General features: G+C 45.0%; 1 protein-coding gene and 2 long non-coding RNA genes across 6 annotated transcripts in view; 2 read left to right on the top strand and 1 right to left on the bottom strand.

Moving 5' to 3' along the window:
* Nucleotides 1-26,182, top strand: part of iqsec3a (IQ motif and Sec7 domain ArfGEF 3a) — a 104,507-nt gene that overhangs the window by 12,038 nt on the left and 66,287 nt on the right. For all 4 annotated transcript variants that reach the window (XR_003777857.2, XR_003777858.2, XM_029117028.2 and 1 more), the window contains exon 2: nucleotides 14,960-15,037. Coding sequence is in view for 2 of the 4 variants with exons in the window: in XM_029117028.2 (XP_028972861.2) it covers nucleotides 14,960-15,037 (78 nt within the window). In the remaining 2 variants the exon portion in view is untranslated. The remainder of the gene's footprint in view (nucleotides 1-14,959; nucleotides 15,038-26,182) is intronic.
* LOC117593786 overlaps nucleotides 24,353-26,182 on the bottom strand; it is a 52,185-nt gene continuing 50,355 nt past the window's right edge. The window contains exons 2-3 of the long non-coding RNA XR_004575222.1: nucleotides 25,743-25,893; nucleotides 24,353-24,437 (exon numbers count right to left, since the gene is read on the bottom strand). This is a non-coding gene — a long non-coding RNA (uncharacterized LOC117593786). The remainder of the gene's footprint in view (nucleotides 24,438-25,742; nucleotides 25,894-26,182) is intronic.
* Nucleotides 24,392-26,142, top strand: LOC114830135. Its single transcript, XR_003777859.1, has 2 exons — nucleotides 24,392-24,475; nucleotides 25,835-26,142. It is a non-coding gene; the product is annotated as an uncharacterized LOC114830135 (long non-coding RNA).

Here is a 26,182-nt window from a genome sequence, read left to right as displayed (position 1 = left end):
GGTTGGCAAACCTCAGCAAGCCCTCAAATGGGTCAGTCCTCCAGGTCAAGTGTTGAGCAGACGTGCTGCATAGCCTTCTGGTTGTCCATCGATAATCGTTCCATTCTATGTGAAGGTGAAACGCTCTGGTCTCCTGGTCTAGTGAGAGAACACCGTGTATCTTAGCCATTCTGGGGGTGTCACTGTGTGAAGGACAACATTTTGATGAGGGGCAGAAAGGGAGGGACAAAAAAAAAATCTGACCAGAGTTTGGGTGACCAGTTCAAATGATTGAGTGTTCATGACACAGTAATTGGACTAAGAACATGGGGGTGGTGTTGAAATTCCATGGATTCAGGGTTATTCACCTGGTATATACAGTATGCCTCTGAAACCTCAGTCTGTTGTGTGTGTGTGTGTTTTGTGGGGCTTCTTGCACAGAGTGTTGAGCGTTCTTGTTCCTCTGTGTACTGTGTATGGTTGGATTGGTTCCATTAGATAGTCAAGCAAGCCAATACACTGATGTTGCAGATTCTGGTGTGAACATTACACTTTGCTGGCTCTCCCTCTCCCCCTCCTCTAGCTTTCCCTCACTTCAAATGCAAGACGCGTTCATCCGGTTATGACAGGGTGGCTTGGCTCTGCTTTCTGCTGCCTACTGAAACCTAAATCATGAATTTCACATTTGGTGCAGTGCTTTTAGATCGCTTAATTTCTAGCGGCAGCTGGAAATAGCAACGTGTGAATTTCTGGTCATAGTCCATTAGCTTTTCATTTTTTTCTTTTGCACATGCGGTGTAGAGTGGAGAGCAGATTTCCAGCTTCTTTAGAGTGTGTGTGTGTGTGTATGTGTGTGTGTGTGAGTGAATGGTGAGGGTTGGCTGGCACTGGTTATGGGACAGACGAGGCATGGAGACTGAGCTGAGGCGGTTGCTCAAGTGTAATTCACTGTTAAAGCTCCCGATGCCTCAGATTAATGGCTAGACTGAAACCCGGAGGTGATCGGGGACATATGTGCTACTGTCCGTCAAAGTGCAAACCATTATCTCAACTGCCTCTTTGGTAGATAACATATCATTGACATTATGGGGGTGACATTAGTCACTTAAAGGGGACAGTATGTAATTTTGCATCATAAGGATTTTTTTCTGTAAGCATGAGGGAGGGAAAGGGAGAAAGGACACTGGAAAAATATTAGGGAAAGAAAGCACACAAATCTGTGGAGAGAGAGAGCAAAGTTCGACAGGAAGACTGAGACAGCAGAATACATCGGAGAAAGAGAATGACAAAGAAAGGTTAGAGGGAGAAAAAAAGCTACGTTCATAGCAACAAGATGGAGAGAGAACTAAAGTGGGGTTACTCTTGGTAGCCGCGTTGCGTTTTTGTTTCGTTCATCATGACTCAGCCTAAAAAACGTTTTTGTTCTATATCAATCACAGTGTCGTCTCCTGGCTCACCTCTGTTTGATACACGCGGGGGTGGATTTGTCTCTTGTCTCTGTGACATAATGATGCAGATTTATAGAGATCCATTGGAGAGGAGAGATCACGTCCTTGACTTGCTAGAACGCCATCAACGATTACATTATCACGCTTATGGCTATATCACCCAGTCACATTGGCGGTGTGGTCAGAATGTGAATAGGCTGCAGTGCCCGGAAGCTCCAGTGGTAACGCTCCCAGTACATAGAGCACTCGCTCCCATCTCCCCTTTCTAATTCCTCTGTGTCTAGATCGAGCAACAACGACAATAGAAATCCTGTGAAAGACATGATTCACGTTTGAATCAGGAACTATTTGGTTTTACCAGCGGCATCGTTGACATGTGGGGAGCCTGTTGGATCCCAGGTTGGATCTTCAGTAAGATGTGTCTAATTCATGCGCTCCTAGTAGAGCATGCAAATGAGCGGTGATGAGCTGTCAGTGGCATGAGTACGCTGTGATAAGGCAATCTCAGCGTTAGTGAGACGGTGGGGGGGGGGGGGGGGGGGGGGTGTATTTTAATCATTACAAATGCTTATGCAAAAGAAATCACCTGTGTTTAGGTGTCACTGCTGTCTGCTCTCCAATCACTTAAGGTGCATCTTGTTTTTTGAATAAATTCCTTTCCACCCCCCCCCCCCCCCTCTACTGTGATGAGAATACCCGAACAAGACTAAGCACATTTCCCATGGGCATCGTATGTCCACTGGAAATAACACCACATGAATGACATTAACCATTTATTAGATAATGTCACCGCATGCTATTAGGTCTACTAGCTACAGCTACGCTGTGTCAGATGTATCTCTTTGGCAGAGGAAGGATCGTTTGATCCAACTGACTGACTGACAGAAAGCAGAAGCCAACAGTTGGAGGTTGGCGTGGTAGGCTAGCAAAATCAAGAAGAACGTTAAGCCTGTTACAATTACAGCGTGTTAGCTGGAAAAGCTAGCGCGTAGCCTGGTGTGGCATGTCCACCGGCAGTGTGTGGAAGTGTTCTAGAATCGTTCTCCAGTTGAAGGTAGAATGATAAATATAGTTGGTCAAATATCAGTCGATGACTGCCGTACTCGGCCTGCCTGTCCTGACTGGGTTTGTTTTATTGCTTTGTGGAATATAGTCTAGGAAAGGAGCCCCTTTGTTAAGAAAATTGAGATGCGCCCTTCTTTAACAGCCACAGACTCCGATCACATGACTGAAGACGCCGTAATCTATTGATGCCAGTTAGCCTTCAGGTCGATGTGTGCCATCAAGCACATTGGGTCACATTCATTAGGTCACAATGAAGCGAAACCATTTAACAAAGCGGAAAACGAAGAACTGGACCGGTCCATTGTCCCACTGCATTTTCAGTCAGTTACTGTCCTATTGGTGCCTAATGAGTATGACCCGGTTGTGCTACAGCCTTACCTTCCAGATTGGGGGTTTAATCATGCTGACCTTCCTGTGTCAGAAAATGAGGACATTTTGGGTTAAGCACATGAATCTGGGATGGTAGTAATGCTAAGAAGCCCATCTGCCCAGAGATCCCATATTATATCCCCCATGGTTTAGAGCTCCCAATCCCTTAGTTCACGACTGGAATTGTTCTCCTCAGGGAGTGTGTTTGTGTGTGTGTGTGTGTGTGTGTGTGTGTGTGTGTGTTTGTGTGCGCTGCTGTTTTGTTTACCAATTTAAAGCTCCTTTCCTTTGCTCGGTGAGATTTGTATGTATCTGGTGTCTGGGTGCTTTGTTGGATTTGTTGGGTGCTGCTACCACATAGAGCGTTTGTTTCGTAATATCCCTATACTTGATGAAATGCGAATATATATATATATATATATAAAAGTCAGTTTTATTTCCACATTTGACCCCTCCCCCCGCAACACTAATTCCATCAGATCTGCTTCCTGTCTTTATAGAATAATTTCCATCTCAACTGCAATGCACATTCTGTCTTGGGTTGTTCACCCTCTCCCGGGAAATGTCAGGTAGTATTATATCGTGGACCAGGACTAATGGGCCGAACCCTCCATTGCCAGCTGCTCAACACTGGACTCGCTGTTGCGGTGCTGTTTGGGGTGGTGGTGGGGACTCTAAATATTTAGTGTTCCTGTTCAAAATCCTTGAACACTGCCCGGTCTAGCCCGAAGAGCTTGTGGTGCGGTGTGGTCAGTGACGTCGTCCTGCCTGCGTGTGCGTGCACAGTCAACTCTCTGACATTAAAACTCTCACTGCTTCCTGTTCACCTCCTCTCCACTCTGACAGCGTCGGAGGCCGCCTGTCACCCTCCCTGCTCCCTGGTCGCAGCGTAACAAAGCTGAGCGGACGGGAGGTGGAGGTGACCCACAGTGACGGTGATTCACTGCGACTGTGTCCGTGAAAAAGGAAGAACTCCAGCTAACATCACGAGGAGCCTGGGAGAGAGTGATTATGGAGGAACGGGAATAGAGGCTTGATGATGTCAGAGATGGATGAAGTGGCATGCCCCCCCCTCCGTCCTTTTATCCACCTCTGTCTTCCTTATTTGTCTTTTTCTCCTCCCCTCATCCTCTGTGTCTGCCCTTCGTTGCTTTACATTGTCCTCCCCAATCCTCATCCTGAGGTGTCCCGCCTGCACCGGCCCATCCCTTTCATCCTGGCAGAGGCTCGCTCCCCCTGAACGGCCCAATTTGCGGGCCAGCGTGTGGGTGTGTGCACGCCTGCGTACCTCGGCTTGTGGTGTGTTTCACTTCTCGGGAAACTGACGGGTTCTCACGCAGTCAGACTGCTGGACGACCGATCCCGTGGTTTTATCTGCTGCCGTTCATTGAAGAAACGACGACAGACGAACAACCGGAAACAGCAGAGCAACGAACACAATTACGAAGCATTGTGCATTCCCTCATATCACAGACCCCCGAAATGAATCAGCTCGTCGACAATACGCTCTAGTGACATTTGAGAACAAAGCGTTGATTTTCGAGAAATACCCCAGGAAGTACCCCAGAAATTGACCCACCGCCAGCTTTTCACTCGTTGGCACAGCAGATAACCGCTGCATGATGGGTAATGTTGATAGAACTGCACAGTAGCACTGAATGCAGCAGATGCCAATGTTTGAGCAGGAATATGAAAACCCCTGAACAACCCCTCATCTTTAGCAGCGTGGCATGAGTATGTGAGACAATGCAGCATTTCTCTCCCTCTGTGCTTAAATTGCTTCCTGTTTTTGTCTCGGACTCTCTCATTGTACCTCTGTCTCTCTGTATCTATTTCTACCTTCCTTTTATATCTTTCTCTGTGTGTCTTTCTCTCTCTTTTTACCTCTCTCTCTCACTGTCTTTCTCTAGCTTTTTCTAGTTCTTTCTCCACCCTAATCCTACCTACCTCTCTGTTTCTCATTCACTTGCTCCCTCTGTCTCTCTAGCTCTGCTGTCTTTCTACCCGTCTGTACATTTTCAATTTAAATTTAAAGGGCATTGGAAACAATAGTTTACTGTTATAAATAATTAAAGTGGAAAAACCCGCAAAAATGAACATATTTTAAGAAGACGTTACGCAGACATTTTGAAAAGGGTAAAGCCATTTTTAATGTTATGTTATAGGCTATATACAGTGATGTAAAAATAGTTACGAGTATGATAAAGAAAAAAGTATTTGTCTTTCTGGACCCTCTTTCTACCTTTCTTTCTGTCTTTTATTTCTTTTTGAGTCTTTCTCCCCCAACTTTCTACATCTGTCTCTTTCTACCCCCCCCCCCCACACACACACACACACACACACACACACACACACACACACACACACACACACACAGACACACATACAAACCCATACAGACACAAAGACTAACAGAACAAAAGAAAAAACTGTTCAGGTACAAGGGGTGATTTAAAATAGTTTCACTCAGTTATGGAAGATAATGATGCAGTAGCTTTCTGCCACGCAATGTCAGGGATTGTGCAGCCCCCTCATCCACTCTCTTTCCTCCCGTCTCTTTCCCACTCGGTTTTTATTCCTTCTCTCCTCCACGTGTGCACAGCTTAGCCATCAGGGAGTGCCCTGGAGTCCCTGCTGATGCCAACCTTTCAAGGAGGCTTACTTTATTAATTTGGTGTGTGTGTGTGTGTGTGTAATACATGTGTGTGTGTGTGTGTGTGTGTGCGCATCAGGAGGCCTTGTTGGTTGCTCCTCCCACAGAGATCTCTGGTTCAAGGCTGTTTTTTCCTATTAATCCACTGGATGGATAGGCAGGTAGGCTTTATGTGTCCTTTTCACCTAAGCGCTGAGTCTCTGACTCCAGACGCACACTCACAACACATCCGACTGTCCTTGCAAGAGTGTGTACATGTGCTCATTTTTGGCCAGTAGCCCTGCCAGTGGGTTTAAGTGTCACATTATGCTTCTGAGAAAGCTCTGGCTGGGTTAAACACAGTGATATGCTGTTTTTATAGCCCTAGCCAAACGATAGCAATATATTATTGATCAAAGTGCCTTTTGGTGTCGGCAAACACTACTGGAAATTGTGGTGATGTCAACATAAATAATATGTAGACTGCTGCTTGTTCGCACTTTGTAATTGCCTTAACGTCATATTAAAGGGGTAATCCACTCCCAGAAATTCAAATAAAGAAACTTCTGTACATTTTGTGAAAGCCTATGTTCTTTCACTGGGTGAAATAACCATTTCCTTCTAAGTGTTTTGTAAAAAGCACTTTGTGACAACTGCTGATGCAAAAAGGGCTATAGAAAATGTATTTGATTGTCAGTGAAATCAGGAATTTGTGTACAGTGCTTCCTAGCTATACAGTTTTGCACATGAGAGGGGATAACTCTCTATTCGATTTCATAAACGTTTTATGGCAATTACTTGCACATGTGTAGAACATTATCTTTCCATCCACGTCGTTATGACAAATTATATATTGAGTTTACATTCCTTGAAAGTACACAGTGTGCCTCCAAAATAGTGTCCTTTCTGTATAACTGAAAAACCACTTGGACGTTGCCATAGAAACCTGATTCACAAAGCTGAGCCAGATGTGAGACCTCTACCAAGATTGAAATTTGTTGAAAATAGTATGATTTTAAGGTTGTTCCAAGTTATTTGTGAGGTTTAAGGGATTTTGCTTGTGGAATCATTGAATGTGGATATGTTTTCTATCTACCCAGCCACTAAGGTATGAATCAACAAGTGTCCAATTGTGGCCACTGGACCGAGGTCAGTGAGAGTATAGTCCTTCAAAACGTGTCATAACGTAACTGAGTCATCAAGATGGTGTATAAATATAGCAGTCAGACGCAAACAGTCCCTGACACGATAATATGTCGTCATGAATGCGATCTGTAATTCAATTGGAGATGAATTGATTCTACTGTCAGTCCAAAATGTTGTTTGAATGGCAGATGCCAGCCAGCCTGTCCCAAGAGATGTTGTAAATGTTGTAGTCCAATTGAGTTTTAATTCATTTCAACGACACCTGTAGCTTGTCTACGAAAGGCAAGAAAAAGTTCTCGTTTTCACCTCTTTGCATTATATAAGAATGTGGTTCATATGCTTGTTTCGTTGTGGGTGGATTAACCCATTAAATCCTTTTTATACAGCCTTTTCTTAGCATTGTTGTGAAAGCACTGTTTGTTCACTGTTCCTTGACATGCAGCCGCAGCCTTGAATGAATAAAAAATTAATTCTATTGAACACATTCTGTCGTTCTGTCATCTGTTGGGAACACAGTCACAACAATGGACGCTTTCAATATTTTGGCTCCATTTTTCGTTACTGTCTTTTGGCTTTTTCCAAGGTTAGTCTTGTAATAGAATTCAGACAAGTCAGATAATGCCATTTCATCTGACTTTATTTTCTTTAGCCAAAATAAATGGACTGTGAAACACTAATCCCTCAATTATCATAAGCTTTGATTCCTGTCTTACGCTCTTCCCTTTCTGCCTGTCACTTTTTCTTTTGCTGCTTCTCACTCTTCCTTGCTTCAAAGTGGACAACTTTGAAGCAAGTTGTGCAAACAGGTTCAAGTCGACTATTGACTTATGGGAAAAAAGCTGGACGATCGACACAAACATTTGGGTGGGAAATTAATAGAAGGGGCAAGGATGACACAGAGTGCTAACTTACCAAAGAAACACGGTGGAACTAAAAGCTTATAGCTGACGTGCGGGGAGTGTTCTCGTGGAAATTGATTGCTGGGTATCATCAAACTAAGTGCGAAACATTGGTGCAGGATCAGGAGAGTGCCGTCTCAAAAGCACTGTGCACGTCCAATCAATACAACTTGTTGGTAAAGATGTCATTTGAAGTATTACTGGTTATGGCAAACAAGTTCTCCCGCTCCCGTGACATGCAACTCAATTGAAGACGTACGTTGGGGTCTTTACCCAATGCAGTGTGTGTGTGTGCATCTGTGGGCGTAAACACACATTCTTCATCTTAAACGAAGATGCAACTAAAGATGTAAATGTTTTATTGGAATTCAGAAGAACTTTATAAATTGACTCCCCTACTGCTGCTCTGAGCATGTGCTTATGATACCTCTTCCTGCTGTGACCCAGGATATCAAAAGCGATCGGAAGTCTGTCGTTCCTGAGTATAGATACATCGTTGTGTTCCCAGGTAAACTAAAGGGCTACTAAAATGGGTTCCTGGCATGTTCTGGTTTGATCCAAGAATACATTGGGCAGACCAGTCTAAAAAACTGCAGGCATAGCACATTATGAAAGAAATGGATGAGAGAGATGGAGTTTAGAAGAATAGAGATGGACAGGGAGGGAGAGGTGTAGGGAGACAGGCCCAGGGAGTCAGAAACAGGGTGAGGTAGAAACAGAAAGATCCATACTGAGACGTGTGCACAGAAATGGAGTGGATATGAAAGGTGGTGCATTTCTTTCCCCCTTCTCCACACAAGACAGGCTATGTTAGTCCATGAGGATGAATTTGTTTCCAAAATCTGTCAATTAGGGGGATACAATTTATGATTGAAAATACAAGTAATTATCACAGAAAAACACCAAGTCATTTGAACTTCAGGGTTATCTGTCTTTCCAGTTAGGAAACATAAGCAGTTGTGAATCAATGTCACCTGTTTTGGTGCAAATGAGTGGCAACTGCAAGACAACCCCCTAAAGGGTATGGTTTTGCAGATGGTGGCCACAGACACTTGCTCTCTCTTTCTCCTTCCTGACTGATTCTTCTCTAGTTTAGCATTTTGCTAGTGTCCTTAACACCACTTGGAGAATGAGGCGGTACCTGCAGCCCATTTAGGTTGCATAAACAGTCCAGCTTCTCACAAGAAGGTTTGCTGTGTCTTCCAGCACAGTCTCAAGATCATGGAGATACCAGGTGATGGGCCGTTACACAAGGAGAGCTGGACAGGGCTGTAGAATGGCGTAAACCCAGCAGCAGGACCGGTATCTGGAACGGACCTGCTTGTTCCTCCAGTTACACAAGGAGGAACAGGAGGAGCACTGCCAGAGCCCTACAAAATGACCTCCAGTGGGCTACTGGTGTGCATGTTTCTAACCAAAATGGCAGAAACAGACTCCATGAGAGTGGCATGAGGGCCCGACGTCCTCTATTGGGACCTGTGCTCACAGCCCAGCACCGTGCAGCTTGATTGGCATTTGCTAGAGAACACCAGAATTAGCAGGCCTGCCATTGGCACACTGTTCTCTTCACAGATGAGTCTGGAGACGCCATGGTGAACGTTATGCCGCCTGTGACATCTGCCAGCATGATCGGTTTGGCGGTGGGTCAGTGATGGTCTGGGGAGGCATATCCTTGGATGGTCACACAGACCTCCACATGCTAGCCAACGGTACCCTGACTGCTGTTAGGTACCGGGATGAAATCCTCAGAACCATCGCCAGACTTTACACTGTTGCAGTGGGCCCTGGGCTCCTCCTGGTGCAGGACAATGCCCTGTCTCATGTGGCCGGTGTGTAGGCAGTTCCTGAATGACAAAGACATTGATGCCATTGACTGGCCCTCACGTTCCCCAGACCTGAATCCAATTGAGAACCTCTGGGGCATCACGTATTGGTGCATCCAACAACCGCCAAGTAGCGCCACAGACTGTCCAGGAGCTCGCTGATTAGCTGATCCAGGTCTGGGTGGAGATCCCCAGGACACCATCCACCGTCTCCTCAGGAGCATGTCCAGACATTGTCGGGAGTGCATACAGGCACGGGGGACTGTAACGCACTACCAAGTCACATTATGATTTGCCGTGATGAAATTCAAGCAAGTTGGAACAGACTGTGATTTCAATCATTTACTATGATTTTCGGTGTGAGTTAAATCCAGCCCTCAATCGGTTGGTGATTTTGGTTTCCATTGACCGTTGTTACCTCATTTTGTTCACAATGAACTACACAATGTACAATAAAGATTTTGAACTTTTATATATTTAGTTCATTGAGACATTCGATTTCTGTTGAGACATTCAGATGGTAGAGTCAGAATTGGGCGTAAACAGAATGAGAACATGGATCCATCATGCCTTGTTACCACTGTGCAGGGTGGTGGTGGTGGTGTAATGGTGTGGGGGATGTTTTCTTGGCACACTTTAGGCCCCTTAGTGCCAATTGGGTATCGTTTAAATGCCACGGCCTACCTGAGCATTGTTTCTGACCATGTCCATCCCTTTATGACCACCATGTACCCATCCTCTGATGGCTACTTCCAGCAGGATAATGCACCATGTCACAAAGCTCGAATCATTTCAAATTGGTTTCTTGAACATGACAATGAGTTCACTGTACTGAAATGGCCCCCACAGTCACCAGATCTCAACCCAATAGAGCATCTTTGGGATGTGGTGGAACGGGAGCTTCGTACCCTGGATGTGCATCCTACAAATCTCCATCAACTGCAAGATGCTATCCTATCAATATGGGCCAACATTTCTAAAGAATGCTTTCAGCACCTTGTTGAATCAATGCCATGTAGAATTAAGGCAGTTCTGAAGGCGAAAGGGGGTCAAACACAGTATTAGTATGGTGTTCCTAATAATCCTTTAAGTGAGTGTATGTCTCTGGGATCAGAATGACACCAGTCAATACATTGAGGGTTACGTTGAGGTATTTTAATATAGAATAGAATAAACTAATTAGTGCAGTTGGTCTTGGTCTATAATTATTATTGTCAGGGTGAGAGTTCAGCTAGTTTGTGGTTGCACGCATGCTTTCTATAAAATGCAGCTGCACGTGGAGCTCTGTCTAGGACAAGTGTTGCTTCCAATGCATGCCTAAGGGAAGATTTCTTCACGCGGCCCCCCACAGAGAGACCGTGGTGGCTCTTTTTTCCGACAAATGCGTGGGATAGTTGATGTGGCATGAGAGTACATTTATGTGAAAACTAGTTTGTGCAGTGACTCATCTAGTTATGGGGAGAAAAAATGATATCACCCCCGAAACGGCTGATCTATGAGAGTGGCCGACTACATTAATCATAACCCGAACTGCTCTCTCACACACTCTGTGGCAGCTGTGTTGTGGTTTGCCATTATAATAAACCAATAATTGCCGTTATCTGTGTAAACGCCACCTCCATGTGTGTCTTGTAATCAGTCTCTGGTGGTGTCCTTTAATGTGGATGACCTATTAAACCTCTCACTGTGGTGTCATGGTCGTTAAAAAGAACACAATAAGCAGTCATTAACAATGGGAGTTAATTAGGCAGCAGGTCCCCTATTTCTATGGCTTTTTACCACTGGATGAATACAGTGAGGTCCAAGAGTATTAGGAAAGTGATACGTTTGATTGTTTTGTATTTTCTTCTAAAATTGAGAGCCTGTATAAAAGTGTAAAAAAAAAAAAACGGGTCTTTTATATTTCACCCAAAATGGATGAAAGTTTAAAGATATACATTAAAAACAATCTGAAATTCTAAGTAAACATTCCCTAGAAGTTTAAAAAGGTCAAAGCCATTTTTATTATTACCTTATGAGCGTAAATTAAATAAGACATGAATATTGATCATATTCACAATGTTCTTTTGCTCTACTGGTTGCCCTTTTCTCATGGCAGTGAGTCGCAAATCTTTCTGCTGTGATTGCACAAAGCAGTATCTTGCCCGGCAGATAGTTTATCAATGTTTGATTTAATTTCAAATCCTTGGTTGGTCTGTGTGATCCTTGGGAAATATATGTCTCTAATGTGGTTATACTGCTTTGGCAGGAGGATGGGAAGTGTCTCTGTTTCCACCTCATTTTGTGGACTCATGCTCTGTCTTCTTCTGGGAGCCAGTTTATGCAGGTCTGCGAAGGCATGCTCACTGAATCCACATAATTGTCCAGTATTCTGACACTGTGTACTCTCTGTTTAGAGCAATGTAGCATGATTGGTTGTTTGGTTGATTCCTTCCAGTTCGTCAAATAGCTCCCTTTTTGTTTCCCCATTATTTAGTTGGGTGTCTTGCTCTCCTGGGGCTCTGTCTGAATAGAGCCCCAAAAATGGCTGTTTTATGAGGTTCTTGTTATGGTTAATCTCTTTCTAGAAGAAGACTGAAGAAGGATTTTTCTTTTAGTGTGTGTGTGTGAAATTTGAACAGCTTCTTTCTTGGTTTTCATAATTATTAGGTATGGTCTTAATTCAGCAATGCAGGCATTATTTGTGCTCTTATTTTCTGTGCCAAGATGTTGGTGTGTGTGGGGGTGTGTTTTGTGAATTTTGGCTCTTATGAACATGTTTGCTCTTATGAACCAAATCTAATAGAAGTGATGTGTCCTCCCATTGTTATACATTTTGTTTTGCCTTAGTCAAGTCCTCTGTAAACAGGGGGAAGGCATGAGAACGCAATTGAAATTTAGACAAAAGGTTGTTCACCTTCTTAAATTAGTCTGTAGTAAAATGGCTTCGCACGAAAAATTACCCATCTTGCACTGTGAGGTAGGTGGTCCCAGAGGGGATTTAATTTTTTTAGAATCACAGATGGAGAATTACAGAAGTTCCCAAAACTAGGATATGATGCCACCTTAACACCCGCTTGTGATTTGGCTTGCCTGAAGAAAACCTCTACTCTTATCAAGAAATTAACATCAGTGGCTAGAGTTTGCAAACTTTGAATGTCACGAATTTCGACACAAACCCCAGAGATAGGTTTGTCATAAAAAGAGGGATGTTCATGTAGAGAATAAAAAAATACTCCCTTCTATAAATTATGGTATCTAAAGGCCCTGGGAACCAAGTTTGGATACATGGCATCATTGAGTCAATGGCTCCCTCTACCAGTAGGCCAAGACAGGGTCATCATTGGGTCTTCCTGCAGGATCGTGATCCAAATATTTCTCCAGATCTAAAATGGATAACAGACCACAGAATCAAACGTTTGTAATGGCCATTCTATTCCTCCTGATCTAAATCCAATGAAAACATTCAGTGAGCTGAAGAGGAGAGTCCACAAGCGAGGAGTGTGACTGATTTGGAGAGATTCTGCATGGATGAATAGTCTTGCGTTTCTTTTAGGGGCCTCGTGAATCACCCCTATCTTTCTCGGTTCGCTCTCATTTTGTTTGTCTCTGATTAGCAGCCAACAGTTAGCAATAGACTCCGGTGACATCTCCAGGCAGCTGTCAGACAAGACAGCCAGGTATCAGCTCCTGTCGTGATTAATGTCTCCACACTGAGAAAGAATTAGCACTTGTATTCCAGTGATTATATTTCTGTAGTTACAACTCCCCACCCGCCGTTGAGCGAAGGCTGTCGCGTCCTTTGAGAAACTACTTCTCCAGATCTGTGGTACCTTTCCGCAGAGGAGGGTGGGGAAATTAAATGAACTCCAGAATGGTTGGTGAGTGGGAGTGGAGACAAACGACAGGAGAGACAGAGAGAAAGAGATAAAGAAAGAAAGAAAGCGGTTGCATGTAGAGGCCACATTGAGAGATAGGCATTCTAAATGGTCTCTCTATATCTCTCGCCCCCCCCTTCCTATTGATCCCGTGACAGGGAGAGTGATCGAGTGACTCCTCCCCCCGCTTATCAGACCGTGCCTCTGTGGCTCTCCAGGAGGAGGCGATGGGGAGAGGGTGCGGTTGATGGAGAATGTGGAATGTGGCTGGGGAAAGAGGAGTAGGCAATGTACTCTATACTCAGACATAAAGAGGAGGAAGGTGTGGGGGCGCATAAGAGGGGAAAGGTCAGGGAGAAGCGTTTGGCGGTGAGAGAGGACACTGGCGTTGTTTGAAACAGGTCTTCCAAAGCATATTTTGCCAAATGAGGTTTTGCCTGATACGCACACTGTGGGGGAATGAACTCAGTAACCCAACCTACCACAAGGAGTTGCTAAAGCACGACGAGACCAGGCGGCCCTGTCTGACATCCAATATATGGCGTACATCCATGTACATAATGTGCCACCCTGAGCTTAATCAAACACGGTCTTCTGAATATGACCATGCCGCTATATCATTCAAATTAAATCAAATGACAACAACAGCAGTTGTCACAAAGTGCTTTTACAGAAACACCCGGCCTTAAACCCCAATGAGCAAAGAACAGTAGTGTTGAATTTCAGTGGCTAGGAAAAACTCCCTAAGAAGGCTGAATTTTAGGAAGAAACCTAGAGAAGACCCAGGCTCAGAGTGGTGACTAAGTCCTCTTCTGGCTGTGCCGAATGAGATATTAAGCGTCCAATTGGAATAATTAATAAATGCATGTGGGCTGAATCCAGAGTCTATTTAAATTTAGACTAGGTCAGAAGTATGACCAGATGGACAAGGACAGGGACAGCAACGGGCCCCCCAAACCAGGTACTCTGCAGGTGTGGACCAGGACCTGATGTCCTCCTAAAGTTTAAAACGGGAGGAGACTGGGAAAATTCTGAAAATGCATTCCTCATAACAACAACAATTTATAGTGGAGAAGGAGAACTTAGTGGGGAAGGAGAACTGACCCAATCCCCCACCACAATAGTATAGCAGCATAAGACTTTGGAACTGAGACGGGAGGTCCGGCGACACTGTGGCCCTACCTGGGGGGCCACCCGGGGGACCTCGGGGACCCTGAAATGCCCTGAAGTAAAGAGAGAGCAGCTGTTCCACTGACATTGTGGAAAGAAGGGCGAGAATATCTGACAAAGAACCTACTGTTTAGGAGCTGAACTCGAAGCCACTCTTTTTCTGAGGCGCGAAAGTAAAAGGGCCATTCCCCTGCTCCACTCGGATTGGTTGTCTGCCGAGCCCGCCCACACATGGTCCTTGTTGATGCTCTAACGCCCTTACCTCCAGAAACTCTTGACGGTGGAGGGGTTTTGGAATCACAGTGCTTTTTGAAACAGGGTCATTTCCGCAGTGTATAAATCCAACTCAGTTACAGTTTCACTGCATGTAGGCCAATAAAGAAGGCCGTAGAAAAAGAATTACTAGAACAGGAAAAAGCCCCTCAGAGCGCAGCACATTTGCCTGCCCTCATGGGTACCCTCAGTATAGCCGATGCCCATTCTAGTAATTCTACTCTGAACAAATCCGTCCCTATGCCTCGGTCCTTGCTAAAGTGCTCTCTTTTACCTCCCTGCTCTCTCTCTCTCCCAGGAACCAGACTGTGCTGCACCAGTTCTGCTGCCCGGCCCCAGAGGCCCCAGAGGGGGAGTCCTCGGCCTGTGTCCCCAGGTAAGATGGCTGCCTCTGTGGGTTTCCGTTGATGGTAGTGATCGTTTGCATAAACCCATTTTCCTGCTGGTGGTGTTATGGTGAGGCAACACAACTGTCCCAGTAACCTCCGTCTTGAGGTGGTTGTAAGTCCTTTGGAGAGTCCCTGATTAACGTCAGCCAAACCTGGCTCAGTGCTTTCGTTTTTTTCCCACTCCGTGATGTCATCAGGAGTTGTGGGAAGGAGAGAATATCCCTCAAATCTTTAAATAGTGTCCAGGTAGACAGAACGGAGGTTAATCTTCATTGCAAATTGAGTTTTATATCTTTTTTGGAGGCTTTAAGCATGAAAGGAACACAATATTAAGACCAAATCAATCTCAGCTCCAGGAGAGGTAATTCTCCATTCAGGGGGCGTAGTGCCGACGTTTGTCCTAGTATCAAGATAAATCCGTGGGAACATGATGGCAATCGCTAAAATCAATCAGAGCAAGATCCTACTTTCTGGACACTGGTCAAATAGTCCATAGCAGTGTCTGTAGAAAAGAATGAAAAACCACGGTCTGAGGCTTAGAGATGGCAGGATGATGATAATGTTATCTTTTAATATCTGTCAGTGCACATAGAAACACTGTCTGGCTCTGTGATGCCATGGCATATGCCTTGACTTCACCTACTGCATACTCTTAGTAGTTGCAGGGAGTCAGCCATGTGAAATCGTTTACCTGAAACGCACATGCCTTCTTGTGATTCCAGCCCGCAAGGAAAAAGCTATGGATTTTGATCACGCTGTATACAACAGCATTATTTTTCCTGCTCAAACAGAGTAAGACTCGCCAAGTCTTTGTTTGGCCACTCCTCATTGTTCTGTTTATCAGAATCCACTACCGTCACAGCGAAGGGATGCTCTGCAAATTACCCGGACTGGCAGTGGAGCGTCAATAGTAATTAAGCCGTCCACCCTGGACAATCGCTGCAGTGTGTCCATACATTCCTGTGGGATGGTGGTTCAAGGAAGAAGAAAAAAAGCCATCCAAGCTAAACTTGGATTGATGCTCGAGTCTACCTAGCTAGCCCCTGTGGTGTTGGACACAAAGCGTTGGTGGAACAAAAGCCAGGTCCAACTATCACATAAATCACACTTCAACCACCACTGAGGCCCAGGGTTATTTAATTAGTCATCGGGAGGGAGAGGGAGAGGAAGAGAGAAAAGGAGGGAGAGAGAGAAGGAGGGAGAGAGAGAGAGAGAGAGAGAGAGAGAGAGAGAGATTAAATTGCCTCTCTGCAATTGTCTTTGTCGTTTTCACCAGAGGAGTGAATGGAAAGCTATTTATCAGATGAAAGGTTCAGTTTGTCCAGGAAACTACTCTCAAAGACCCATGTCCCCTCTGGTAAGTGATGGTTGCCCAACCAGCCACAGCACCCTATTATTGACAGTAAAAATACCTAGTTAAAGTGAATTTCGGTGACTTCACCTAATCAAAGGCAAGCAGAGAAATTGACGAGAAGACAGACGGAACAATCGATCAGGGTTCCTTGGATTGAAGAGCCTTGGCTAAGGTGCATTGTGAATTTCCTCTAAGTTCAGGGACCATTAAGCAGAGCACAAACACAATCTAAATACTCCAAAGCAAACCACTTCAAATGGAACTCTCAAAGCGGTTTTGTGGGTTGACGGTTGCGGTTTTGTTGCTTCGTTTCTTTTATTTCTATTTTTTTACTTAATCTCTCCTCTCTCACTCTCTCTCTCACTCTCTCTCTCTCACTCTCTCTCTCTCTCTTTCTCTCTCTCTCTCTCTCTCTCTCTCTGAAAGTCTCCTTTGTGTCATGTTGTTCTTCCATTTTTCTTTCAACTTCAGTGTTCTGTCAGGGAAGTGTGGATTATCACACGTCTATGACATCATGCCGTGACATAATCACGCCCATGAGCATTCTCATCCACGCCCACGCCCGAACCATTCAGACCTGCCTCTCCCGCTCTCACTGTGTTCACTGTCACCATTTAAGGCCGCAAACTAGTTACTCAATTCACAGAATTGCCAGCTGCAGTATATTACACTGTCATAATCAATGTCATGATCCACCTGAGTTCCATTGAGAGGATTTAGGGGCCTGCCACTAGGCCAAGGCAAGTGGGTAGCCATAATGTACGCCAACACACGCAATGCATCCGTGTTCATTTGGAGAGTACTCTTATGACCATGTTATTTCATGCTTTCGGCTTAGTAGTGATCAGAACGTAGAGCTCCCTGTCTTTGTAAATTTGTGTGTGTGCGCGTCTGCATATGTGCGTGTGTGTGTGTGCGTTTGCTTACGTGCGCGCTCGTGTGTGTATGTGCACTGTTGTAGCCATGACACCGGTGTTTAACGCGCTTCAGCAAATACCCATCAGCTAATATCCGCCATTGGCACCTAGTCTATGGCCCGCTGATAAAGGAGAAACATTTCTTGATGATGAAATAAGCCAGTGTCTTACTGTATTAGCCTAGAGTTGCCCGATCTCTTCCACTCTCATCTGTTCTGACACAAGGACTTCACTCTCCTTGTTAAATCAAGTCCACAAAGCTGTCTTCTTAAATAAATGTCTCTTCCTGTATTTTTGGATTGAAGCACTGCAATATATTCCCACCAAAACAAGGTCTCGTTTCCATACTGAAAGATGGCGCCTTTCTCTGCACTGCTGTATCTTCACTCAAGAGAATAACGAAGCTCTGTATTTACCAAACACAGTACCAGGAAACCACGGACAAATTGCAGTGGTTGATATTTAGTTTTTCCATGTTGTGACATGTGGAATGAGACAGGTTTGCCCTTGCAAAACAGGTCATTCTAGAAAAGGGCCAACTCATGGATATGCGAGTTCTGGACAACTGTAGTCTGCTAATCTATAGTGACTGTCCATGCAAATTTCATTTTGCCATTTTGGCTCTTGAAGAAAAAGTCTATAATTTGAATGTATAGTAAAATATGAAGTCTATAATTGGAATGCACAGTATACGTCTGTTGCCGGGTTACAAGATGGTGTCCAGCCATCCTAATGAGAGCAGTGTAACCTCTACTTCTGCAGAGTCAGACTAGCTTTGACCGAAGAAGTGGAACTGTGGATTTTACACTCTCACAATCTTTTGACTGATGAACTGTACTTGCAATTGCTGTAATTTACAAAATGAAAAATAAATCTGTCTCAAACACCCGTGCTTTCCTCTTTGATCTGCAGCAGATGTGTTGATACAGCAGTCACTGGAAAACACCAAGAAGAATTGTGAGGCAGGGAGGCGTTATTAGTATAATATCTGTCACCGCCAAGAATGTGTTACATGAAGGAAGACATTTGAAATTCCAATCCATTCAGAGAAACTTTGCAGGACAATCTGCCGCCAGGCATTTCTAGAAAACCCACCTCTGACACAAGGGCTTCTTTTTCCTAGTCAGATGGGTACGTGTAGTGTTTGTTCTGGGGCTCGTTCCTCTTAACGACAAGTACATCAGTTCTGATAACCTCTACCGTTTCTGGGAAAATGAAGCCTGTTAATGCACCGGGGCAAGCTGAACTAAAAGATTAGTTTGATTTTTATCTAACTAGAAAAGTCATTTCGAGTTACGTGGTGTGCTTGCCAATTTACGTTGAAAAAGTTTCAGACTTTGGGTTGGGACAGTGTAATCACGTGAAACAGAATTAGCTCTGTGTCTCTAGCTTGATCAGTTCAAGAGATACTGTTAGTGGATCAATTCATGCAAATGAATGTTCACAGTCCACGGACATAAAGAAAAGCTTTTTCTCAACAGAAAGAATGAGTACAACGCATTTAGCAGGAATACGTGTTCAGAGCAAGCGCCACACTTCTTTCGGGTATTACTTCACAGTAACAGCATGGTGGCAAGGAGTTAATGAGACAGAACGGACACTGTCAGCTTGAGGCGTTTCTGAGCAGGTACTTCCAACATGGCCGTTGCCCGCACACGTTCTACTTTTACCTGGCCGACCCCTGGCGAGGTGAAAGTGAGTTCAGAGCAATGGTCCAGTCAATGTCCAGGGGGTGGCAACAGCCACGCCATGATTGAGGCGAGTGATGCATCTTCATTAGTCCCCGTTTCTTCCTGCTGTTTCTCGACAAACAGTGCAACACGCGCACCTTAACGAGATGTGCTATGCTAATTAGCTGGCACAATCTGCCTTAATGAGCTAACTCGTCAGAGACGGAAATGATTGCCATGATCATGTGCTGATGGGTTCTTTTTTTTTGGGGGGGGGGGGGTTTAATCAAGAGCAGTTAATGCATTTTATATTGCAATTAAGGACTTTTTTTTTTAATTCTACATTTCTGAATTTGCATTGAACTCCGTGCCTTCACGTAAGGTTTAAGGTCAGGATGTGTCAAGGAGATGCTGAGATTTACTGAAATTGATAAATACAACTCAGTGAGCTTATATGGTACTTGTATGGTACTACACACATGGTGTGTACGTGTATGGTACTACACACATGGTGTGTACGTGTGTGGTACTACACACATGGTGTGTACGTGTATGGTACTACACACATGGTGCGTACGTGTGTCACTCCTTTTCTCTCTCTGGCTCTCATTCTTTCTCTCCTTCCCCCTATCACTGTTGCCACTTAACACACTATTTTTAACACCGTCCCCTCTCTCCCCCCCCCCCCCCCCCCCCCCCCCCCCCCCCCCGGCCCCCCCGGCCCGTCTTTCTCTCCCTTCCTCCACCTCGGCGTGTTCGCTGGTGTCAGCACTGCAGATGAGTGCATGTCTCTCAGGGCTCAAGGTGTCATGTCGATTAGTGGATGCATGTGTCTGCATGCAGTTCAGGCTGAGGTGAGGTCAACTCCTCGTCATCCGGGATAATACAGAGCATGGTATACAATCCCTGTCACGCTTCACATTACAGCAGCTTAAATATCGTAATGGGGACCCAACTCAGGCCATCAGTTCCACACTCTGTCACTCTGTTCTCCTCTCTCGTCCTCATCATTTATTTCTGCACGCCTACTTTTCTCTGTCACTCTCTCCTCCTCTCTCTAGCTTTCTATCTCTGCGTCTCCTGCGTCGCCTTCTTCCCCTCCCCTTGCTCTGAAACTAGTACCTGATCCTGAACTGTTGACCTCCTCGTTGACCGCGTTCAATGTGGAGACCGTAACAGAGAGAACTGAAGAGAAATGGAGAGAGGGGTCTGCACCTGGCAAGGCCCATGGTTTCCCTGAAATGCAGCGGCGAACAGACGGTTAAGGGCATCGAACTGGGGCACATCATTACCAAAATACAGTAGATCCAGCTGAGAGATGGAAATATCTTCTAGGCACGTTCAAATATGTGTACGTCACATCGCATATTCAATAAGCTATAATAACCGTCCCCACATAGATGGATATAACCTGACCACAGAAAGTATTTACAGAACTTATTTATGGAACTGCGTTAGGATTGTAATTGTTGTCTAGAACAGTCTCAGTCACGTGTCCAACCAATGCTGCAAATTATCTTGTTTCCTGTGAAGGGGTTTGCAGACTGGAGAAGACATTTGTGCTCTGTGGGGAAACTCAAATGCAGTTGGTTGATGGTGCTGTTGTAGAGGACATTCGGGGGGCGTGCGGTGAAGTTCGGGAGATGGCTTGTTTGTCTTTCGGGATGTGTTGCCTCACGAAATGTTTCGAAGGCTGAAGATATATTGGAAGATCGCTGCTTTCGTCCTCACACTTGTGGACCCCCTACCTCGGTTGCATACACCACGGTCACACTCACACCTGGGAATTAGATTTCACGTGTCCCTTCTTTAATCACACTCCATCAAATTTCCCATCACCTCCTCCACTCCCTCCCCCTCCCCGCGCCGTTGCAGCAGGGGGGGGGGGGGGGGGGGGCGTGCACGGCCTCAGCTGGGGAAGGTGACCTTGCTTGCTTGCCCGTGCTGTTGTCATGGGAACAGGGGGTGCAGCCTGCCGGTGGACGGACATCTCCATCCACAGGCAGTCCGGAATAGATGGAGGCTGTGAGTGGATCACTGCGCCTCGCGCGCCTGTGTGTTTGTGTGTGTGTGTCATGTCATTGTAGACATTGCTGAGCTAGCAGCAAGTCATGGAGACATCTGCTTGATATGCCCTTCATATCCGCTCTCATGTCCTCAAGTCTGCTTCTCCTCCAATAACTGCTGGCATCCACTTCAGTCCCCTCCCCCCCACCGAATGCCTGCTTATCTCGTTTCCCGGAGGCTCCAACCAATCAGCCTACTTGGCGTTACTGTCTTCAGTGTTCACGTGACGATACCGCCGATATATTCTCTAATGCCTGGTTAATGCAAAACAAATGGTAGCGGTTTCACCCATTACCGTCCGTCCTCTCCGTGGAATTCATTTGCTCCCTTATGTCAACAAGAAATGCGCTTGTACATTTTTAGCGAGGGCCACTTTATGTGAGCTTGTCAGTAACTGCACTCTTCGCGTTGATCTCTGCTTGATTGCCACCTCGGCAGTAGTTTCTCTCGCCCTGGCACGAGTCAGGAAAGACAGTCCGCCTCTCCAGTGTACTGTGATGTGACGTGGAATGTCTTTGGCCTCGTATTCGTGGTACATTTAAAAAAACGTTATGTGACTTACCTGGTTGAGGAGGAGTGACATAAAAATGAACAGACAGTGCAACCTTAGCTGACTCCTGTGAATAATTGCGGTACAGCTAGAGTTACAGCAGTTATGAATGAATGGTCAGACCCCTTTCAAAGCTATCATCACTCGACCAGCTGATCTCCTCCACAGCAAAGCAGAGATGTGTTGGACTACGAGCTTTAACGAATGCGCTGCCATTTTGATGGGTTCGCCAGCATGCTGACCCCTTCCATGGGGGGCTTTGGCATGCCAGAGATGGGAGTCTGACCCGGAAGACCGAGATGTACTTCTTTCAGTGTTTACTCCCAGCATCACTAGAGCTTCCGGTTCAGTGAATCAAAGTGTTTAAACCCCTTTTAGGAGTGAAAGTGAATGACTTCCAAGCGTGTATTTCCCACCCGTAGAAAAGGAGGAGGAGCTCTGTGATATATACATCGGGATGGGTTCTGAGTCATAATGGATGATTGTTGTGACACCGTGATCTATGGGAAGTGGATGTGTCGGGGATGGATGTGTCGGGGATGGATGTGTCGGGGATGGATGTGTCGGGGATGGATGCCTTTAGATCAGTGGATGTGAATGCCTCCTGAATAGATTTGTTTAGCAAAGCCATAAAAAAAAACGCCCTGAATGACACTTTGGAGTCCTGCGGATGTTATCCTATGGCTCTTGGATATTTATTTTCAAGCAACTTCAAACCCTGTCCCTGGGTTTAGTAGTTCCAAGGACACGTCCCCCTTGCCGCGTCCAGTAACCGGCGTTGGAAACACGTCTGACTCACTTCCCCATTCTGTGCTGTTGCAGCAGCCGGTTGATTTAGCGCGGTAGCTTAAAGCTCAGTAATAACCGTTCCGAATCCTAGCAGTCAGAAGAGAAATGCGAGAGGAAAAAAAGCAACGTTTGCCTTAATGTTTTCCATTTCTCCGTGCAAATTGGGTCCCCTGGTAGACGTGGTGACGCACAAGGAAAAAAAACAAGCGGAAATCGTTACCACTGTGAAACCTTTACATTATGCTGCACATTCTCTCTGCCTGTCTCTAACGCAGTGTAGCCATGGATCCTTTTGATTGGCTGGAGCACACCGATAGCAACGTGTGAGTTTTGTGCCCTCATTCTTTTCCACAGTTTATTTATGTTCATCCAGTTGGTATAACTGTTTCATTACAACTTTACCTATAAAATTGAAATAACTCAAATAACTTGAGCTTTTCCATCTTTCTCCGTCTTACTCTCTTCAATAATCTGCCATAGTGTTTGGTGCCATTATCTCTGGGGTCCCAGAACACCAATCTACAGGCTAATCAATAGCACAGCCTATTGCTGCTTTGAGTGTGATAAGACACACTGCAATGTGAATGGGAACATGTTTTTAAGGGCTTCTTCTAACATCCTCTCCAAGTCACAACATTTTATTATTTCAGCAAGGGCTGATGGTTTAGACTGTGATCTTCTGTTTTAGGAGATTAATATCTGTAGGAATGCATGATAGAAATGTAATGCTCATGTCCATTGCTGTGATGGGTCTTTTGGGGTCCGGTTAGTTTTGGCAGTATTCCGCCCATGGATGTTGTTTATAGTCTGTTCATGCTCAGCACCTGCCCCTTACACCTGTCTATGCCAGTCTTGCCAGTCAGTGCCAGCCTGTTCAGATTAGATAATTTAATAAATGTCTAAAATGGGCATATGGTTCCCTCCTCTATCCCTCTGCCCACCAGATCAGTAACCACAGCAACAAAGGGCAAATCTCTCTCATTTCAGAAAAACTCTGTGAGTTCAAAGAGGGAGGAGGAGGGAAATCCATTTGCCTCAAACAACTGTGCTGCCCTCCAGATGCATTATCTGTACTGAGAGATGGATGTGAGAACGTGAAGTTGCTGGAAAGGGCCCTGGCTGATGTGTGTGTGCATGTGACGACAAGAGAAATAGTATATTCTGCAGCACATAAATTACTAATAAGAGAGACTGAGAACCAGAACCACCGGGCTCAGTTGAGCCTCCACACATCAGCCGGGTCCGCAGCCCTGTTCGTGGAGAGCCGTAGGGTATGCAGTATTTTAACTTAACCGACCTCAGAAACGTGTGTGGAATTTAGCCGATCATTTGTGGTGTAGTTACTGAACAATTATCATGTTTTATTTTTTCTAGTTACTCCTACATCTAAGTACTGTCGTGTGAGAATGAGGTAAGTAAGTACGAATGAGTGAACATTTATTGATACATATGTATATTCTAGAGGCAACCCTCCGGTCGTTACTAATTTGAAAGAGTACTTTGCTTAGAGATAGTACCACATTAGTCGCATAGTAAAACAAAAGGAAAAGAATATCTGGGATGGGTTAACTATAAAGAGAAACACCTCTCCCTGTCCTAACAGTAAACATCACTTCCAATCCAACTATTCAATCGACAATTCCTAGGAAACGAAGCCAGGATGGGTTTAAGGACATTTTCTCCCGACTGCGTTCTTAGGAAGATTAACAGGAAAGGTTTTTTGACTTCTAGTTGAAGTAAATCCGGCAGGAATAATATGTGTAGGTAAAAACAAGAAGCATCCAGTGTGGGGAAGAGGTTTGCCAGTCCCTGTCCAATCACGCTGTCCTGAGGTTCTGGAGGCACAGAATGTTCCTCTGCAAGGTGTCCTGACGTGACAGTTACAGTGATACTGTCAGCTTTGCTCATCCCCAGACTCATCATACGTCCTCTCACTGTCTTTCCCGAGCAGTTACGTGCGGGTCCTCTTTGTCCATACCCTGGGCGGTTGCCTGGAGCAGTGGAGCCGGGCTGGGGTAGTGACACAGGCATTGGAACTGCCTAAAGGGACAGAGAGAGGAGGAGAGAGAAAGAAGGAGGTATAAAAGCAACAGTTAGATTCAAATGTATTTTGTCCTGCCTCTCTAGTTTTGTCTGGTGTGAAAGGTCACCGTATTACAAGGGGGTCAGGGGTCAAGGGAAACAAGATTTCAGAGCGCGGCGAACCTTACGTCTTAGATTCTTTCCGTGGTAGGGCTTTATATTTGTACCCAATATTATGAATGGTAAAGCGCCTATAACCAATGAGGAACACAAGGTCTTTTGAAACAATCATGCAAATTCCCAAATTAACTGCTGCCCTGGTGAATGGATTCTTATCGGCGGATGGCAACCATTGCGATCCCTTCTTTGTCACAGATGTCCACCATATGGCACTACTCTCCACCGTAGTTCTCACAGTAGCTACAGCGTTAGCTTTGAGTCATTCCGGCCGTGAAACAGGTGTGTCACGCTGTGGCGGTCGTCGGCCAGGCCGTGTCATTCCTCTGAAACATGTGTCACGTCTCATACACATTTCACCTTCTGTTTTGGTTAGCTGGTGGGGGGAGGGAATGGCCACAGGAGGCATATAACATAACGCTACGCTAGCGTGCTTGGTAACCTAGCTCGTCTTACGCATCGTCTCCGGTGTTGGTTTGCTTAAAAGACCGCAGCGCTGTCAGGCATTGCTATTCTCACCTAATAGAAAATGCCAACAATTATGGCATTGGTGAAATGCAGATGTGATGCACTGCCCGGCTTTACTCTACTTTGCCCACTAAGGGAGGTCCTCGTTAATATTTATTTTGTCAGATGTTTGTTGTCGGTGTCAGTACAATATTATTCAATTTATTTTTCTACCATGGCCTGCTTGGCCATATTATACTAACAATTACATCTGTCCAACATGACACCAACATATAGGGTTACTACGATCAGAAACATCTATCAACAGATTTGTACAATACAAAGCCATACAATTAAATGCTGAGACTACAGAGATGTGAAAAGGGACATCCCTCTGGATGAAAGTCCCTTTATATTCCTGTTAACCATCATTTAATGTGTCCTTCTTATCACACATGGCGTTGGTGGCGTCTCATCCATCTCTCTACTTCCAAGTGCAAAGTAAGTGTAAAGGGTTCAGATAACAACCTTTAGGCTTAACTTATTTATGCCCACCCCCGAAAACTGATCTGTAGAACATTTCCTGAACAGCAATTTCACAGATAAAGAGAGAGAGATTTGTGTGTGTTGGCGAGTGTGTGAAGATAACAATGTTTTTGCTCCCCCCCCTACCTCAACGAGACTGTAGGATCAACTCACCAAGCTTTGCGTTTTATCCCTCTCTGTCTGCCTCTTCCTCTCTTTCTCCACTGTTGTGTTGTCTGATGAACAATGTTTCCTCAACTTCTCAGTAGACCTGCCGACAAGGAATGGGCCTAACGTCCCTGCCAGCAGAGAAAGATCGAACGTCCTTGAAAGAAACAAGTGAGACAAGCCAATAAACACAAAGGCCTTATTTTTCCAGTCTCCTGAGGAAAGAAAGAAGCGGCGACAAAGAAAAATAAACAGTCACAACCTGGACCAAATGAAAGGACAGTCACAATCAATTTTGAAATGGGTCATTCATTAAATTACAACTTAATTCATGTTCTTTTTGCTTTTAAAAGAATGGTAACAAACAAACACAAAAATAAATACATGTACCTACAATCAATTTTGAGTATAGCTGATTTGAGTTTTATTTGAATTGAAGGGAGTTT

Source organism: Esox lucius, chromosome 23, assembly GCF_011004845.1.
Source record: "Esox lucius isolate fEsoLuc1 chromosome 23, fEsoLuc1.pri, whole genome shotgun sequence".
NCBI lineage: Eukaryota > Metazoa > Chordata > Actinopteri > Esociformes > Esocidae > Esox > Esox lucius.
This window is presented reverse-complemented; position numbering and strand designations above follow the sequence as displayed.